Source organism: Vigna unguiculata, chromosome 1 (assembly GCF_037176805.1).
Source record: "Vigna unguiculata cultivar grain cowpea cultivar isolate G323 ecotype 2 chromosome 1, ASM3717680v1, whole genome shotgun sequence".
NCBI lineage: Eukaryota > Viridiplantae > Streptophyta > Magnoliopsida > Fabales > Fabaceae > Vigna > Vigna unguiculata.
The window spans coordinates 31223948-31238421 of record NC_140792.1 but is presented as its reverse complement, the minus strand read 5'-3'; the positions used below and the strand labels follow the sequence as shown (position 1 = coordinate 31238421).

The following is a 14474-nucleotide window of genomic DNA, read 5'->3' as shown; positions in this document are numbered from 1 at the left end:
TGTCAGGTCCATAATCGACATAGAAAATTTTCACTTTGTATATCGACTATATCTATTACAGGTTTTGAATCGTCATAAAAAAATCTATTCTAAATGTCATAGAAAACGTTTAATGTATCAATAAATAATTGAGGATAAAATCTTTAGAAAGTATAACTTCACTCTTTAAAAATGAATAAGTTTTTTTTTAATAAAATTTGTTCGTTACCTAATATAAGATTTATTTGAAAATATACGTTATTTTTTTATTATAATTTGATGATTGGGTCGGTATACTAATAATGACTAGTTTAAGAGAAAGGAATATACATAGTAAAATTTAGTGGTAGCAAGCTATAATTGGACGTGTACACTAAAATTAAGAGCTATAGTTGTGTCATTCCTCATTAATATTGTCTTCTAAACATTGCTTTTCAATAAATCAAATACTGTCAATGAAAATGGAGGAAGTGTGTCATTTATCTCTGTGCTAGCACTCTTAAGTGGATTTCTTTTTGGCACTATCTGTGTATAAAACAAACATAAAATAATAGATATTAGATCCTTATACAACCCTAATTGGTGGGTATATAAGATAATAAAAAAAAAAATTTACCTTTTTCGGGTGTGCAAAGCTGTTCTCATCAAATGCATTTGCAGATGTGAGCACTGTCTTTGTTGCCTTTGCTGCCTTTGAACTCTTAATTCCTTTGAAAGAAATCTTGAGATTTATTGAGCTCTTTCCCAGGTTTGCAACCTAAAACAAGCCAATTGCATTAAGGTGATGATGAAAATTATTTTATAAGATAAAATTTCAACATTTATATTCTATTGTAAATCAATACATTTTAGACAACTCATACTTAAAAAGTGAAAAAAAAATTGTGGATGATTGTATAACAACCTATTAATTAATAAAACATTTCCAATAAATTTACTATAAGGTGACATATCTCACATAAAATTTGTCCAAGATGTTCCAATAAAAAAAATTTATAAAAAAATTACCAATTTGGTATAATCAGAATAGACAATTACTTGGTTTTTTTAGTTAAGTTAGTGTTTACCAAACACAATTTCTATTTTTTTCTCACTAAACATGGATTCTGTTTTTCTTTTGAATTAAAGTTGTTCTAAGGACAACTTTATTAAAAAAAATAGTATATAAATAGATGCAAATTTTACTTTACAAGCTGATTTTATAAGATTAAATTATGTTTAAAGTCCACTCTTTAATATTAAATGAAGTTATTTATACTAAACACCATTTCAGTATAAAATATTATAATTATATTTAGAAAAATTATATTATGACTCACATTCTTTGACAAACCATTCTTTACTCTGTGGTTTAATGTGCATTATCTTCTTTCAAAAGAAACTACTGTAATACGTTAATCAATGATTCATACTAAGTCACGTCAAAAAACAAAAAAAAAATTAGAGCCAAAAAATGAAAGTGATCATATTATTTTCTTTATATTTATGGAACATAACTTTTTCAATACCAAATATAACACTTCTAGATCACAACTTGTGTACTTTTTTTTTTTATAGTTTAACCTTTGTAATAATTAGTTGAAGAAATTATGATAAATTTTCACGGTGTATGAGAAAACAAATAAATGATTAAAAGGCAAGAAGCATATAGAGTACCTTTATTTTGAAGTAAGTTTTTTGGTCTTGAGAATTTTTCCAAAGAATCGCAGATGCAGCAAGTGAATTAGGGTAAGGTGTTTGAAGTTGTGATTTGAGAAGTTTTGCTCCATTTGACTCTCTAAACATAAACTGCACCCAATAGCTAGGAGTTCCATAAACCTCATGGGAATTAAAAACAATTGCATCGGGGTTCCACCTAAATATAAAAAAAAAAAAAATCCACATTTCACTTAATTTATATATTTTCCATTGGAAATTTATGAGAAAAGAGGAAAAAAAAAGGTTATGGATATACTTTCTGTCATTTGCATTCACAAAAAGTGGTGCATAGCTGGCCATCTTCACATGATCACTGCATAAAATATGGGTATGAATGAAATTAGTGACACTTATGAAACAACCAAGTAATTGAATCATAAAAAATATATATGTTTTAGAAAAACTTAGGCAGAAATTTGTTTTTTTTTTTATAAAAATAATAAAAATTTCTTAAGTATAAATTAAGGTAGAGTTGATTAACCTGTTTCTTTCTAATCCAATAAGGAATCCAGCTTCAGACACAGCTCCCAAAAGGGTTCCATACTTAGCTTGTTCTCCAATTAGAGCATACTCACTCACAAAAGCCTGAATGGTATAAATACGATAAGATGAATTAAAAGAGATATTAATTAAGCCTAATACGATAGAAAAGAAGAGTTATAAGTGAGAATTATTAAAACCTTTGGACCATTTCGTGGTGTCTTATCAAACACACCTGCGTTGTTAAACATGCTTTGAGATTGATTAGGATAAGTCTGGAATGAGAGTTAGAGTATATGAGAAAGGATAAATAGTGATATTATTGTTTTATAGAACTATGAATGTTATTTGCAAGAGATAGAATATTACGTGATAATCATACATATCGGCTGGGTGATTTAACGGTTTGGATGAAGCATCACAATTTGAAATTATTTGCATCTTTGGATAAGCAGCTTTTATTGCCTTGTAGAAAGCTAGGTAGTTTCCTAACAAAAATAAAATAAAAAATCACATAAACCCTTTAACATTTTAATTTTCAGTCATTGAAATATTCAAAATAGAAAACAATTAGACAAACTCTTAACATTTTTAAATGAAAATTAGAATGGAGATGACAACTTCAGAGGGGTGCGACATTCATGATGTCTATTCTAGTCCTAATGTAAAACTCCTATCCTCACTCATAAACATCTACATGTTTATTATATATATTTCTTTTGCAAATGAAAAATAAGATATGATACAAAATTTAATGTTAGAAAGATATCATTTTTCTTCTTTTCCGATTTTAAATAATATAAAAATAATTATAATTATGTAAATTTTAAGATGGAGTACTAATCAAATATTAGACCTGTCAAAACGGATGACTTGGTTCAGTCTGACCCAACTCATCACGGATTGACCATTTAGTGAGTCAACCCAATTTGACTTACTTATTAGTGAGTCGAAAAACTTGGAACTCGACCTGACATACCACAAGTTGGTGGGTTAAATGAATTAACTCACTTAATTAAACAAATATATAACTTTTTATCTTCAGTCCCAAAAAAAAGTATAATTATGTTAAAATCTAAATAAACTTTAATACAATCCAAATACATTCAAAAGGATATTAAACTCAAAATACAAATCAAAATCACAAAAATAAAACTTACCAACGTATTGACTAAAAAAAAAAAACAATCCAACCGAACCCAAATACAAAGTCCAACATATTAAAAAAATACTTGTGTAACACTTTATCTACGAGTTGACTCACTAACGGGACTCATTACGAATTCAATCTAAGTGAATTGAATTCTAAGTAAACCATGTTAACTCACAGGTTTCAATTTAGTTTGAGAGCTCCATCAAATATAGACCTTGATCGAAATTTGACATATAAATTTTCGCTAAATATAAGTACAATGAAAGATGGGAGTAAAATATTCTTTTTTTGGAGAAATATCGTTGACCACGTTAACATTTAGAAGGGTTAAAGTTTTCACTGGTCATATTATATATATATATATATATATATATATATATATATATATATATATATATATATATATATATATATGTGTGTGTGTGTGTGTGTTTTTGTGGTTGTAATGGGTTGAAACACTCCAAACTGTTTTTATTTCACCACCCACCTGCATGAGAAGTTAATTTCTCATCCGTAATTAAAACCAATCAAAATTTACTATTTGTAATCTATTTCAATCAGTTATTAAAAGATGTAAGTAAAGATTTGTTATTTTTGTACTAAATTAACATAAATTTTAAAGAGCATTAATTAATTAGAAATCACCAAAAATAATTCTTAAAAGGTTTACTAACTTAATCCATATTCATGTTACATTATAATCAATATCTAGAAACTTCGCATATTTCGTTTTATAGAATATTTGAGCTTATGACTTCGTGGGCTAGTTCACATAAATTAAAAAAAATAAATCTAAAAAGTCTTTTGTAATTTTTTAATTTCAATTTGAATATTTTATAAAAACAAGATTTTAATGTAAATATAACCAATAAAAAATTAAAGACTAATAGTTTTGTACTTATTATAAATAAATTAAAAATCATAATTGAAAAAAGAAAATTAAAATATATCACAAAATAACATTTATATTTATACTTATAAACGTATGATATTGACAAAGAAAATGAATGAAAATATTTAATAATATTTAAAACAAAAAATACGAAACACATAGAGATTGAAAGTTTACTGAAAAGGCTAAACAAAAATAAAAAAGAAAGTGAGAGCATGCCTTGGTAGTTTTTCTTGTCACAGTCTTCATTTCCAACACCAACATATTTTAGGTCAAATGGTTTAGGGTGCCCCATAGATGCCCTAAGGGAACCCCATTTTGAAGTAGCTGCACCTACTGCAAACTCAATACCATCTAGGGCTTCCTACAATTTAAGGGTTAAACAAAAAAAGTTTTTTTAATCCATTGTATCAAAAAGGAAAAAAAAAAAAAAAGGTAACAAGAAGAAGAAAATGTACTTGCACAAAAGGTGCAATGTCCTTTGTATCAATTTCATCGCTATGGCTGATGCCTGTATTATTAAATTGAACATACACAAAAATACATATTTAGAAATGCTACATAGAAACCATAAATCAAACATAGTATATAGTTATAATGTGAAAATACCATTGTTAAATACCCACAATGGGCTTGCACCAATGTCCTCTGCTAGCTACACAAAAAAAAAAATCAGTTTTTTTTTTTTTTAAGTGACTTTCAAATTATACAAAGTGAAATAATTCAAAAGACACTCTTATGAAAAAAAAAAAAAACTATTTTAAAAAATTTCCTCTCTTGTTTGTACAATAAATTGACTTACTTGAAGGCCCTCAAAATAGCCCAATGCATCATCTGTCCAATAATTCCAAACATCGTTAAAATGCCCAGGTCTCTGTTCCCAGGGTCCGACACTAGTTTTCCACCGAAATGCATTTTTTAATGTTTCTCCTTCAACAAAACAGCCACCTCTTGCAAGACAAAAATTTGCATTAATTTTGGAATTTGTGTGAAGAATGTTTGAAGACAAATCAGAGGGGGAATTTGGAAAAAAGACACACATCATGTAAAAAAAAAATGATAAAATGTTTGAGAGTCTTTAACTTCAGTTTCTGCATACCTGGAAATCTTAAAAAAGCTGGTTTCAAGTCTATTATCATGTTAATCAAGTCACTTCGGAAACCATGTCCCTGTGCCAACACAAGTTTGAACATTTACCATTTTAAAATATAAAAGCAATGAAATTTAGTATTGCCAGCAATGAAAGTTTGGCCTTAAAGTTAAGAACTTAATAATAAAGTAACTGCGATGAATTTGGATTCTCGGTTGTGTTTGTCTTTATTGTTTCTTTGTTATAACTTCCAAATATATCAATACTGGTTTTGATGTTTTAAAATATATTGAAAAGATTTTTAAAATATCAGTGTATTTTTAATGTTCAGAAGAGAAGAATAAAAAAAAAAACAAATAGAAAATCTGAATTCATTTTTTGTTGAAGGAGTAGAGACATGAAGGAAAACAGACCTTATACGTGTCCACAGGCATAGCAGACACTTGATCCAACCATATAACCCCTTTTTTGGTTGTTGTTAAATACAAACTTGAGTAGGAACTTGATGCACCAGCTTCTAGCATAGTCTCGATTCTTTTCCATTTTGAAACTTCTGATGCAGAAGCACTAAAGTTTAATGTGTTAGTATCATGTTCATAGACAAAAGCTACTTCTAATGGGACTTTGAGCATTGAATCTCCCTACAATAATGAAACAAAGTTCTCACATGATATTGCTAGAAGCCAATATCCTTCCACCTTTAGTTTCTCTGAATGATACTGTCATCTGTAGTGGTCCATTTGATTTAACAAAGAACACAACTTTGTATTTCTTCCCTTTCACAATATTCTGAAACAAGACTACATGGTTAAACATGCAAATCTTTTTCAATTCTGGCTAAAAAGACAAGTTAACTTCATAACAAAAATGTTTGTTTCTTGGAAACAGAAGTCACCGTCATATAAAGGAACATGGAAGTAGAAGTTCATATGAGACACATCATTTATTATTCTCACCATGCCCCAAAAACCCGGGTTAGAGACACCAACACCATCAGAATTGTCACACTGCACATCCATTTTCAATGCAACCTTGTTTTGTTCAAAGCAAGAGTTAAGTTCAGTTTGTAGGACAATGTTTTGTTCTTTCCCAACTCTAGTCCAGGGTGCAATATTTGATGAACTTTTAGTTCCCCCAGCTTCAAAACCTGAATCACAAATTAATATGTGAATGTATAAACTCAATCACCACAACTAAAAAAACTGCAGTACTTAGTAATTTTGTTACACAACTATTTACTTTTCATTAGAATTTTTGGAGAAATCATATGAAAAAATATTTTGGAGGATATTGAAAGTATTGACCTCTGTTGTTCACAAGCTCTGCCCACAATCCACCAGCACCAGCATGATTGATCTCCTGCAGAATCAAAATTTAGATACTTTGGAACTATTTCACCATAAAAAGATACCAATTTCAATATTATATAACAGCAACTGTGAAAGGAAACTCTATTTAGAAATTTGAATAACCCTCTAGTTTGTGACATTAGCACCCCCACCTCAAAAAATATTCCGAAAAGAGTGTCAGGAATTGGCCTTTCAGATGAATCAGAAGCATCTACAACCAGAGTTGAAGCCTGGTTAGCATAACATGTCAGAACAGAAAAACATGCCCCTGTAAGAAGGTATATCCAAAGAAAACTGCAGCAAGCCTTTGGAAAAATCATAGCTTCTTTTTTTGGTTTGTTACACATTCAGTGTCACAGTAACACAAATATATAGGCCAACAGAATCTGTTGCCTTGATTTTCTCTTTTTGCCTTGAATTTATCAGAAAAAAAATCAAATAAAGAACATTCTAATATATTATTCTGATCAACACACTAAAGATCCGAATCTCATGAGTATTTGAATGAAATTGAGTTATTGTAGGACAAGTTGTGGAAGATGTTACTTTTATTAGTTATTTTGTGCACACTCATTCAGATATTGGACTTTATACTCGGTCTATTTTTTTCTTTATAGTAGTGACGAATCTAAGTATCCATTTGCTTATTAAAGAGCTTAATATTCTTTTATGCTGATGCGTTATCAGAATTATTTTATTTTATTTTTAGAATGACAGAATAATATATAACATATATTTATATATATATTTCAAAAACAACGAAAATTAAACATTAGTGATTACGTAATCATTTAAAAGTCTCACAAACATATATATATATATATATATATATATATATATATATATATAATTTTACTTTATTATAAAGTTCATATTATGTTTTTCTATTTCTCTATCTTAAAAGTATTTATGCAAAAATCCTCATGCCCAACATCTTTTTAAGGATTTCCTTTTCTTTTTGTTCAAATAAGTTTTCGTCAAACTATGGTGAACATGTAAATTAAAAAAAAAAAAGAAAAAGAAAAATATTCACCAATATGCCATAGGGTTATCAGGTAGTTTAAAGATGGTGAACGAAGTATTTTTTTTTATCACAAAAAAAAAAAAAGAAAGTTGCAGATACTAACAAGTAGCCAATAAACAATATCATAGATTTGATAAATTCTCATGTCTAAACAAATACCTCAGAACATTGATTTCAACTATATATGGTACATCATTTGGCAGTTAAGCATCATTGACATATGGATGAAGTTCTACTTTCAATCGCTATCTGTATATATTTTTTGTTCATACCAACAAGTTTAGGTTTCCAGGTTTAATTTATGTCTAACATTCCAGATAAATTTCCACTAGTTCAACTCTTCCATGAATATCAGGTCCAATGCAGCACAACTTGGGAGAAAGGAAAGGCCACATAACATTTGCCACTCTTTGACAATATATCACATATCTTGATAATATTATAAAAAATATTGTCTTCATTTTGTTTTAGTGAAACTATTCCTATGCTGTGACTAGCTTCTGATCATATTAGCAAATCTAGTGATGTCACTGAATAGGAAGAGAGTGTAACATTCATGTACTTGTCAGCATTCTCTAGTGAACTTGTTAGTGGCACCACCTGTGTTTAAGATGAAGGTAACAAATGATAAATGACATGAATTAGTTTACATGGCCTGATAACTATGTAATGAATATAGCAAGTACTAATAAGCCAAATAGTACCTTCTTGGGGTCCAAGAAGGAATTTTCATCCATTAAGTTGGTTGATGTAAGAACTGTTTTTGTAGAACCAAATTGTTGCACATTTGAATTCAACCCATTTATATAAATGCCAAGGCTCTCTGAGGCGCTTCCAAAGTTTACTACCTGTACAAAATAAAAATCAATAACTCCTAGTGAATATAGTGCTAGTGAAAAGCAGCTTCAGCAAATAGAAATGCTGATCAAAGATAAGAAAATCAGTTGGTGTTAATCTAATCAAAGATATGCTTGTAGTCTTTCACGTTCAAGGACATTTTGGATATAGCAATATCAGTTTCAATTTAGTCGAAAAGGGCACCTCTTACCTTTATTCTTAGGTAGTTTTTCTTCTCTGCAGAATTTTCCCAAATAATTGCAGATGCAATAAGTTTATTAGATGAAGATGTAAAGAGTGTTGAGTCAAGAAATGTTGCTCCAGTGGACTCAATAAAAAGTTTCTGAACCCAATAGCTAGGAGTTCCATAGAGCTGATAAGAGTCAAACACAATTGCATCGGGAATCCATCTGTAATGACACATTTACACAGTCTCATGTTACTGAGAATCATGTTGGAGTCTACAAATAGTTTATCACAAGAAATTTTCGAAGTGCCTTAAGTTTAGAAGATTTCACAGAAAAAAAGTACGAGAAAATCACCTCCTGTCATTTATGTTCGAGAAAAGTGGCGCATAAGAAACCATCTGGACAATATCACTGCATCAGAAAAATAATATAAATGAAAAACTTTGTATGGTTAATGTTAAAAAACCTTCATAAAACGGAACCAATATACAATGAAAAAAAAGGCTATAGAGTACCTGTTCTTCTCCAGTCCAATAAGAAATGCAGCTTCAGCTATAGCAGCCAAAAGACTTCCATTTGCAGCATCTTCTTTCCACACAGCATACTCACTCACAAAAGCCTGTAAAACCATATATATTGAGTACTCACATAACAGACAATGCATAACTTAACAATCCATAAGTAATGAATTAGAAGGGTGTTCATTAAAAATCAAGATTAATCAAACCTTTGGACCAGCTCGTGATGTGTGATCGAACTGAGTGGACTTAGAAAACATGTCATTGGAGTCTGTATAAATCTAATAAAAGTAAAACGTAAGAAGGATGATAATTTGAAAACCAAATAAAAGAACATCAATACACTTGCTAAAGTAAAATCAACAAAATAAAAGTTCAAGAAACAATGTGAGAATGTTATCTTTACATGAAACTCAAATAAATCAGCTGGATGCTTTAATGGTGCAGTAGAAGCATCACAATTTGAGATAATTTGAATATCTGGGTTGGCAGATCTTATAGCCTCATAAAACTTAAGGTAGTTTCCTAGAATAAAATAAGAAAAAAGTGTTAATAGTTTAATACATCAATCTTTATATTTCTGCAAATATCAAAGGCGTTGAGTCATAGAAAACAAGTTTTTACAATTAACATACAGGAAGTTTCATGAATGGCTTACAAGTGTGTGCTCAAAAGAGAATGAAAAGCAATTAAACTGCATACCTTGATAATTAAAATGCCAACAATCTTCATTTCCAACAGCAACATATCTCAAGTCAAATGGTTTAGGATGTCCCATTGCAGCTCTAACAGAACCCCATTTTGATTCAGGAGAGCCTCTTGCAAATTCAATGCCATCCAGGGCATCCTTTTGATTCAAAAATTCCATAATAATAATAAATATGTGTGTGTATATAAATTCATAAATGCTAAGAAGAAAAGGGCAGACAAAAAAAGCTGTACTTGCACATAAGGAGCTAGGGCTGATGCATTAATTTCTTCACGAACGCTGATACCTATGAATAAGACATTCAAATAAATAGAAAACAAAGACAAATTAATTCAAATAGTGGTGGTTGTTGGGATTGAATTTGAACTAATGCAAGAAGAACATCTATATAATATACCAGCGTTGAACACCCATATGGGAAATGCACCAAGGTCCTCTGCTAGCTGTTCAAGAAATATTGAGTCATTATATTTATTCAACTAAAGTAGGGAAAATTTAATCATAGTTGTTAGAGAATGATATATACTCACTTGAAGATATTCAAAATAACCAATTCCATCATCGCTCCAATAGTTCCAAATATCATCGAAATGTCCAGGTCTCTCTTCCCATGGTCCTATTGTATCTTTCCACTGATATCTGTTTTGCAGATGAACACCTTCAACATACGTACCACCTAATGCAGTAATATTGACAAATAGTGTTAGGTCTTAATAGATTTTATTTTACACAAAGTTTAGAAAAATGAAATATTATTCCGTTCTAAGAGTTGAGAAGAAACCAATATTTGTTGACACATGTGTCTTTGAACTAGTTGGTTCAAGATATGAATCCTAATGATATCACTTTGAATATGAAATAATATAGAGAGGGAATAACTTCACCTTGTATAGATCTTTCACCATGATACAACTTTTTTATATTACTTATAATTATCCATAAGTTGATTTATCAATATACTCAATTGAGTTACTTAGGTAAGAATTCAGCTTTAGGTACCCAACAACAATATGAAGTTGTATAGCAAACCTTAATCATACAGTTTGGACATACCAGGAAATCTGAGAAATTTAGGTTTCAAATCTGCCACCATTTGAAAAAGGTCCTTTCTGAAGCCATGGCCCTGTTTCGAGAGAAAAAGGATTTAAAGGAAAAACAATAATACAGTAACAACAAAATGGTCAGGTACCAAGCTTAGTTACTCATACATTACTAGACGAAATACCAGAATTTAGGGTGAAATTTTATAGAATAATAAGCACTAAAATGATGACATAAACATTAAATCTATGAACTTAAAGTAATGAATAGCTTCATTTATTGATTTATAAGTTGTGATTGTTTATTCTACTAACCATAATAGTGTCCAATGGCATAGCTGACACCTGGTCTAACAAGAAAGTCCCTTCACTGGTTGTGGTTATTTGAAGACATGAATAGTGATTAGTATGTTTTGCTTCCACTATTGTCTCCACCTTTTTCCATTTTTTATCTCCAAAAACATGCCTGTCAAGGACCATGTATGAGTCATTTTAATCAATACGAAATGTGGATTTATGGCTTATTGAGCATAGGCTATAGAATCTCTACAATGTCTTCTAAACAAAAAGGAATTTACCTGGTATTTGATGCCACTGTCTTAACATCAACACCCGTGAATGAAAGTTGAAAATCAAACTTTGTTTCTGATTTAACATGGTAGACCACCTTGTACCTCTTTCCTTGCTCCAAATTCTGAACATAAAAAAAGCTACTCCATGTAAACACAGTGTGATTTATATGAGCCTTTTTCATTGTCATTATTATATATGTTAAAGATTTAAACTTACATAACACAAACAGAAGTAAAATATGATGAAAAAAGTTATAATGTGTGTGTGAATGAGAAGTACATATGATTTTTCTTACCATGCCCCAGTAGCCAGGATTAGAGATACCAACGGCACCATATGGGCAAGGTTTGAGACCCCCACAATACACCTTCATTTGTAATGCAGCTTTATTACGCTCAAAGCAAGAGGTATGGTTTATTGATACAGAAATGGATGACTCATTTCCAATAACTGACCAAGGATAAATATTTAAGGTGTTGTCTGGTCCTCCAGCTTCAAAGCCTAAAGAAAAATAATAGAAAAATACGTAAAAAGATACTGAAATCTAAAGAAAAGTTTATAGATTTGGAAATAACCTCTATTGCTTACAAGTTCTGCCCACAGTCCCCCAGCACCAGCATGATTTATCTCCTGAAAATTAAATTCAAAGAAACTGATGAATTTATAAAAATTGAAATGAGATTAGTTTTTTTTTTTTTTTACTTTTTTTTCTTTCTATTTGGATGATAAATGAGATTGGTCTGTTGCAATCCACAAACAATTTTAAAGTCAGGTTTTCATGATGAGAGCCAAAAATTGTCATGCATGTCTGCAATGAAGTTAAACGAGTAGCCTTTATCATACAATATCTTGATATCATACAGTTTATTGTACATTATCTAAAAACCTGTTTAGCATCAAAGGTCTTGCCGTAAACCAAGTCTTTCAGATAACTGTCAAATTTTAAGGGGGTCATTGGCAGATCTTGGTAGGAAGGGAAATATGATGTGTTTATGCTTGGAAAATAGCTTAAACTACACTAAGAAGAAAGAAACACCACCATCCATGTTATTAGGAGTAAGAATAATTGGCTTGTGAGGAGAAGGAAGGTTGCATACCTCAAAGAACACTCCATGAAAACTTTGAGGAATTCTCCTTGGATTCCCCTTACCAAAGGAAGCATTTACAACCAGTGTTGAGTTCGCATCAGCACAGCAATGTTGAAACGAAAGAAAATGAATGAGGAGGGAATAGAGCATAACACCAAACCAAGGCCTGAGAGAAAAAAACACCATTTTGGCAAAGGTTTGGTGACAAATTTTGTGGTGGTGAAGATTTTTGTCTAACAAGTCACATTATATAGGGAATGAACATTCCTAACAAATATGCTCCTCCAAACTACCTAAAAGGAAAAGGTATGAAATGTAATAGAAAATACTACTTTTATTCATTCTTTTAGTTATGTTCTTGATTGGTTTTGTTTTGAGTTCATCTATATCACATTTTCACATGAGACATATTGTTTGTCTTATACCAGAGTTTTACAAGCAAAACATTTCTATAAAAAACCTGTATATATAGTGCGGGTAATACGAATTGGCCTGGATACAGCTATATGATCTTTGACATCTACTTACATAACAATAATTTGCTCAATTCATAAATAAAATATAACCAATGAAAATAATGAAAATTGTATTATTAGATTTGGTGACTACATAGTCTGCAGAATCCACAAGTAAAACCAGCTCAGAGTGTAGGTTGTATAGATCGAATATGAACAACCCACATTTAAAATTTTTGTCCAAAAATCAACATGCATCTACACAAAGTACATGTAGGTAATATGAGGACTTTATACAAATACCTGGTCAACATCTCCCAACTTTTTGTTATTTGGTTGGAGTACCCACTTCATATTTGATATGACTTGATAAAATAAAAATTGGATAGAAAGGAGCTGTCACTGATAATGGCATCTTTCTCTCAATCCATGCAAACTCTCAAACAGAGTTAATTTGCAATTCTGCAGCACATAGCTTACCAACCCTTACTTTTTCATTAGATGAAATGTATTGGGTTGAAGAATCTCCTCACCAAATTGCATCTATTCTCATCTCTGATGTAAATCATTCCGACGTTTACACAAAGCCAAATACATTTCCAAAACTAAAAGAATGAAAACAACACATTTTAAGTTAAGTTTAAATGGTATGTCTATTGTTTTCTAATCAAATTTAGACTAATTGTAATTTTGATATTTAACTTTTTTGAGTTTTTACTTATATTGAGTAAGCTGATGGTGTCCCTCCCACTGCAATTACTGTCATTTTTGAAGTTACTGGTGTCAAGTTTCTCTCCATTCTCTTTCTGATAGACCCAAAAACAATGGATGATGAAGCTGAATTTTTTCATATGGTTGTGAATATTTAAAACTTAAATAATCAAAATTGTGTTAAAAAATTAAAATCCAAAGTTACAGATAATTAGATAAGAGATTTAAACTGTTTAAAAAAAACTTAGAATCACAATTACGGATTTTATAAAATATTGCAACCAAATTAGAATTAAGCTTAAATTTCAGGGGTATGTATAACACTGACAAACCTCAAATATTTGTTATTCATAAATTAGAATGAACATCCATCGAAATGGTGACACACACACTAAATGTTTAGTCTATTTAACATAAAGAAATAGTTACACAGAATTTTGTTTAGTTTATAGTCACATTTTCCATTTTTCTGATCTCTTGCTCTGTCTTCTGTCCTCTTCTTCATTTTTTCAGGTCACCTTTCAATTTTTGTCACTGTTATGAGTAACTTCTATTGTATGTAATCTCAAAAGTGTATAAAACAAAAACAGGTCACATGCTACATGTTACCTTTTATATTTATATATATAATTTCAAAGTCGTGTAAGGTGTACATAATCAGTCAAAAAAAAGTGAATTGTTTAATTTTTG

The 14474-nt window shown here is 30.2% G+C and overlaps 2 protein-coding genes across 5 annotated transcripts; both read right to left on the bottom strand.

Moving 5' to 3' along the window:
- Positions 1-246: 246 nt before the first annotated feature.
- On the bottom strand, positions 247-7038 carry LOC114195067 (alpha-L-arabinofuranosidase 1-like). The gene is made up of 17 exons (XM_028085464.2): positions 6794-7038; positions 6597-6651; positions 6249-6439; positions 5960-6081; positions 5706-5859; positions 5302-5371; positions 5005-5150; positions 4812-4857; positions 4661-4713; positions 4422-4566; positions 2527-2645; positions 2358-2432; positions 2159-2262; positions 1934-1990; positions 1636-1834; positions 596-736; positions 247-504 (listed from the first exon to the last, which is right to left on the bottom strand). Exons 1-17 carry the CDS (start codon positions 6986-6988, stop codon positions 400-402), a joined length of 1977 nt encoding a protein of 658 aa, XP_027941265.2. The 5' UTR covers positions 6989-7038; the 3' UTR covers positions 247-399.
- A 733-nt stretch (positions 7039-7771) lies between these two features.
- LOC114187996 (alpha-L-arabinofuranosidase 1-like) lies at positions 7772-13656 on the bottom strand. Of its 4 annotated transcripts, XM_028076577.2 has the most exons (18): positions 13377-13656; positions 12628-12784; positions 12106-12160; positions 11826-12031; positions 11536-11651; positions 11273-11423; positions 10971-11040; positions 10448-10593; positions 10315-10360; positions 10151-10203; positions 9911-10055; positions 9615-9733; positions 9418-9489; positions 9206-9309; positions 9045-9101; positions 8714-8912; positions 8370-8513; positions 7772-8265 (listed from the first exon to the last, which is right to left on the bottom strand). In XM_028076577.2, the coding sequence occupies exons 1-18, from the start codon at positions 13385-13387 to the stop codon at positions 8170-8172; spliced, it is 1947 nt and encodes a 648-aa protein (XP_027932378.1). In that variant the 5' UTR covers positions 13388-13656; the 3' UTR covers positions 7772-8169. The 4 variants fall into 4 exon arrangements, with proteins under 4 accessions (XP_027932378.1, XP_027932455.1, XP_027932300.1 ...); XM_028076654.2 differs by lacking the exon at positions 12628-12784; XM_028076499.2 differs by lacking the exon at positions 13377-13656 and having other exon boundaries at positions 12628-13170.
- Positions 13657-14474: the final 818 nt, after the last annotated feature.

Bases quoted from the DNA above. Each gene is read 5' to 3' on its own strand.
- LOC114187996 (XM_028076499.2), bottom strand. From the start codon at position 12,804: ATGGTGTTTTTTTCTCTCAGGCCTTGGTTTGGTGTTATGCTCTATTCC. The intron at 10,056-10,150 runs GTACAGCTTTTT...TTGAATCAAAAG, and splicing joins CCCTAGCTCCTTATGTGCAA to GATGCCCTGGATGGCATTGA. The intron at 8,913-9,044 runs GTGATTTTCTCG...GTGTCATTACAG, and splicing joins TCGAACATAAATGACAGGAG to ATGGATTCCCGATGCAATTG.
- LOC114195067 (XM_028085464.2), bottom strand. From the start codon at position 6,988: ATGTGTAACAAACCAAAAAAAGAAGCTATGATTTTTCCAAAGGCTTGC. The intron at 2,263-2,357 runs GTTTTAATAATT...TATACCATTCAG, and splicing joins CACCACGAAATGGTCCAAAG to GCTTTTGTGAGTGAGTATGC. The intron at 505-595 runs GTAAATTTTTTT...TTTTATACACAG, and splicing joins GCTTTGCACACCCGAAAAAG to ATAGTGCCAAAAAGAAATCC.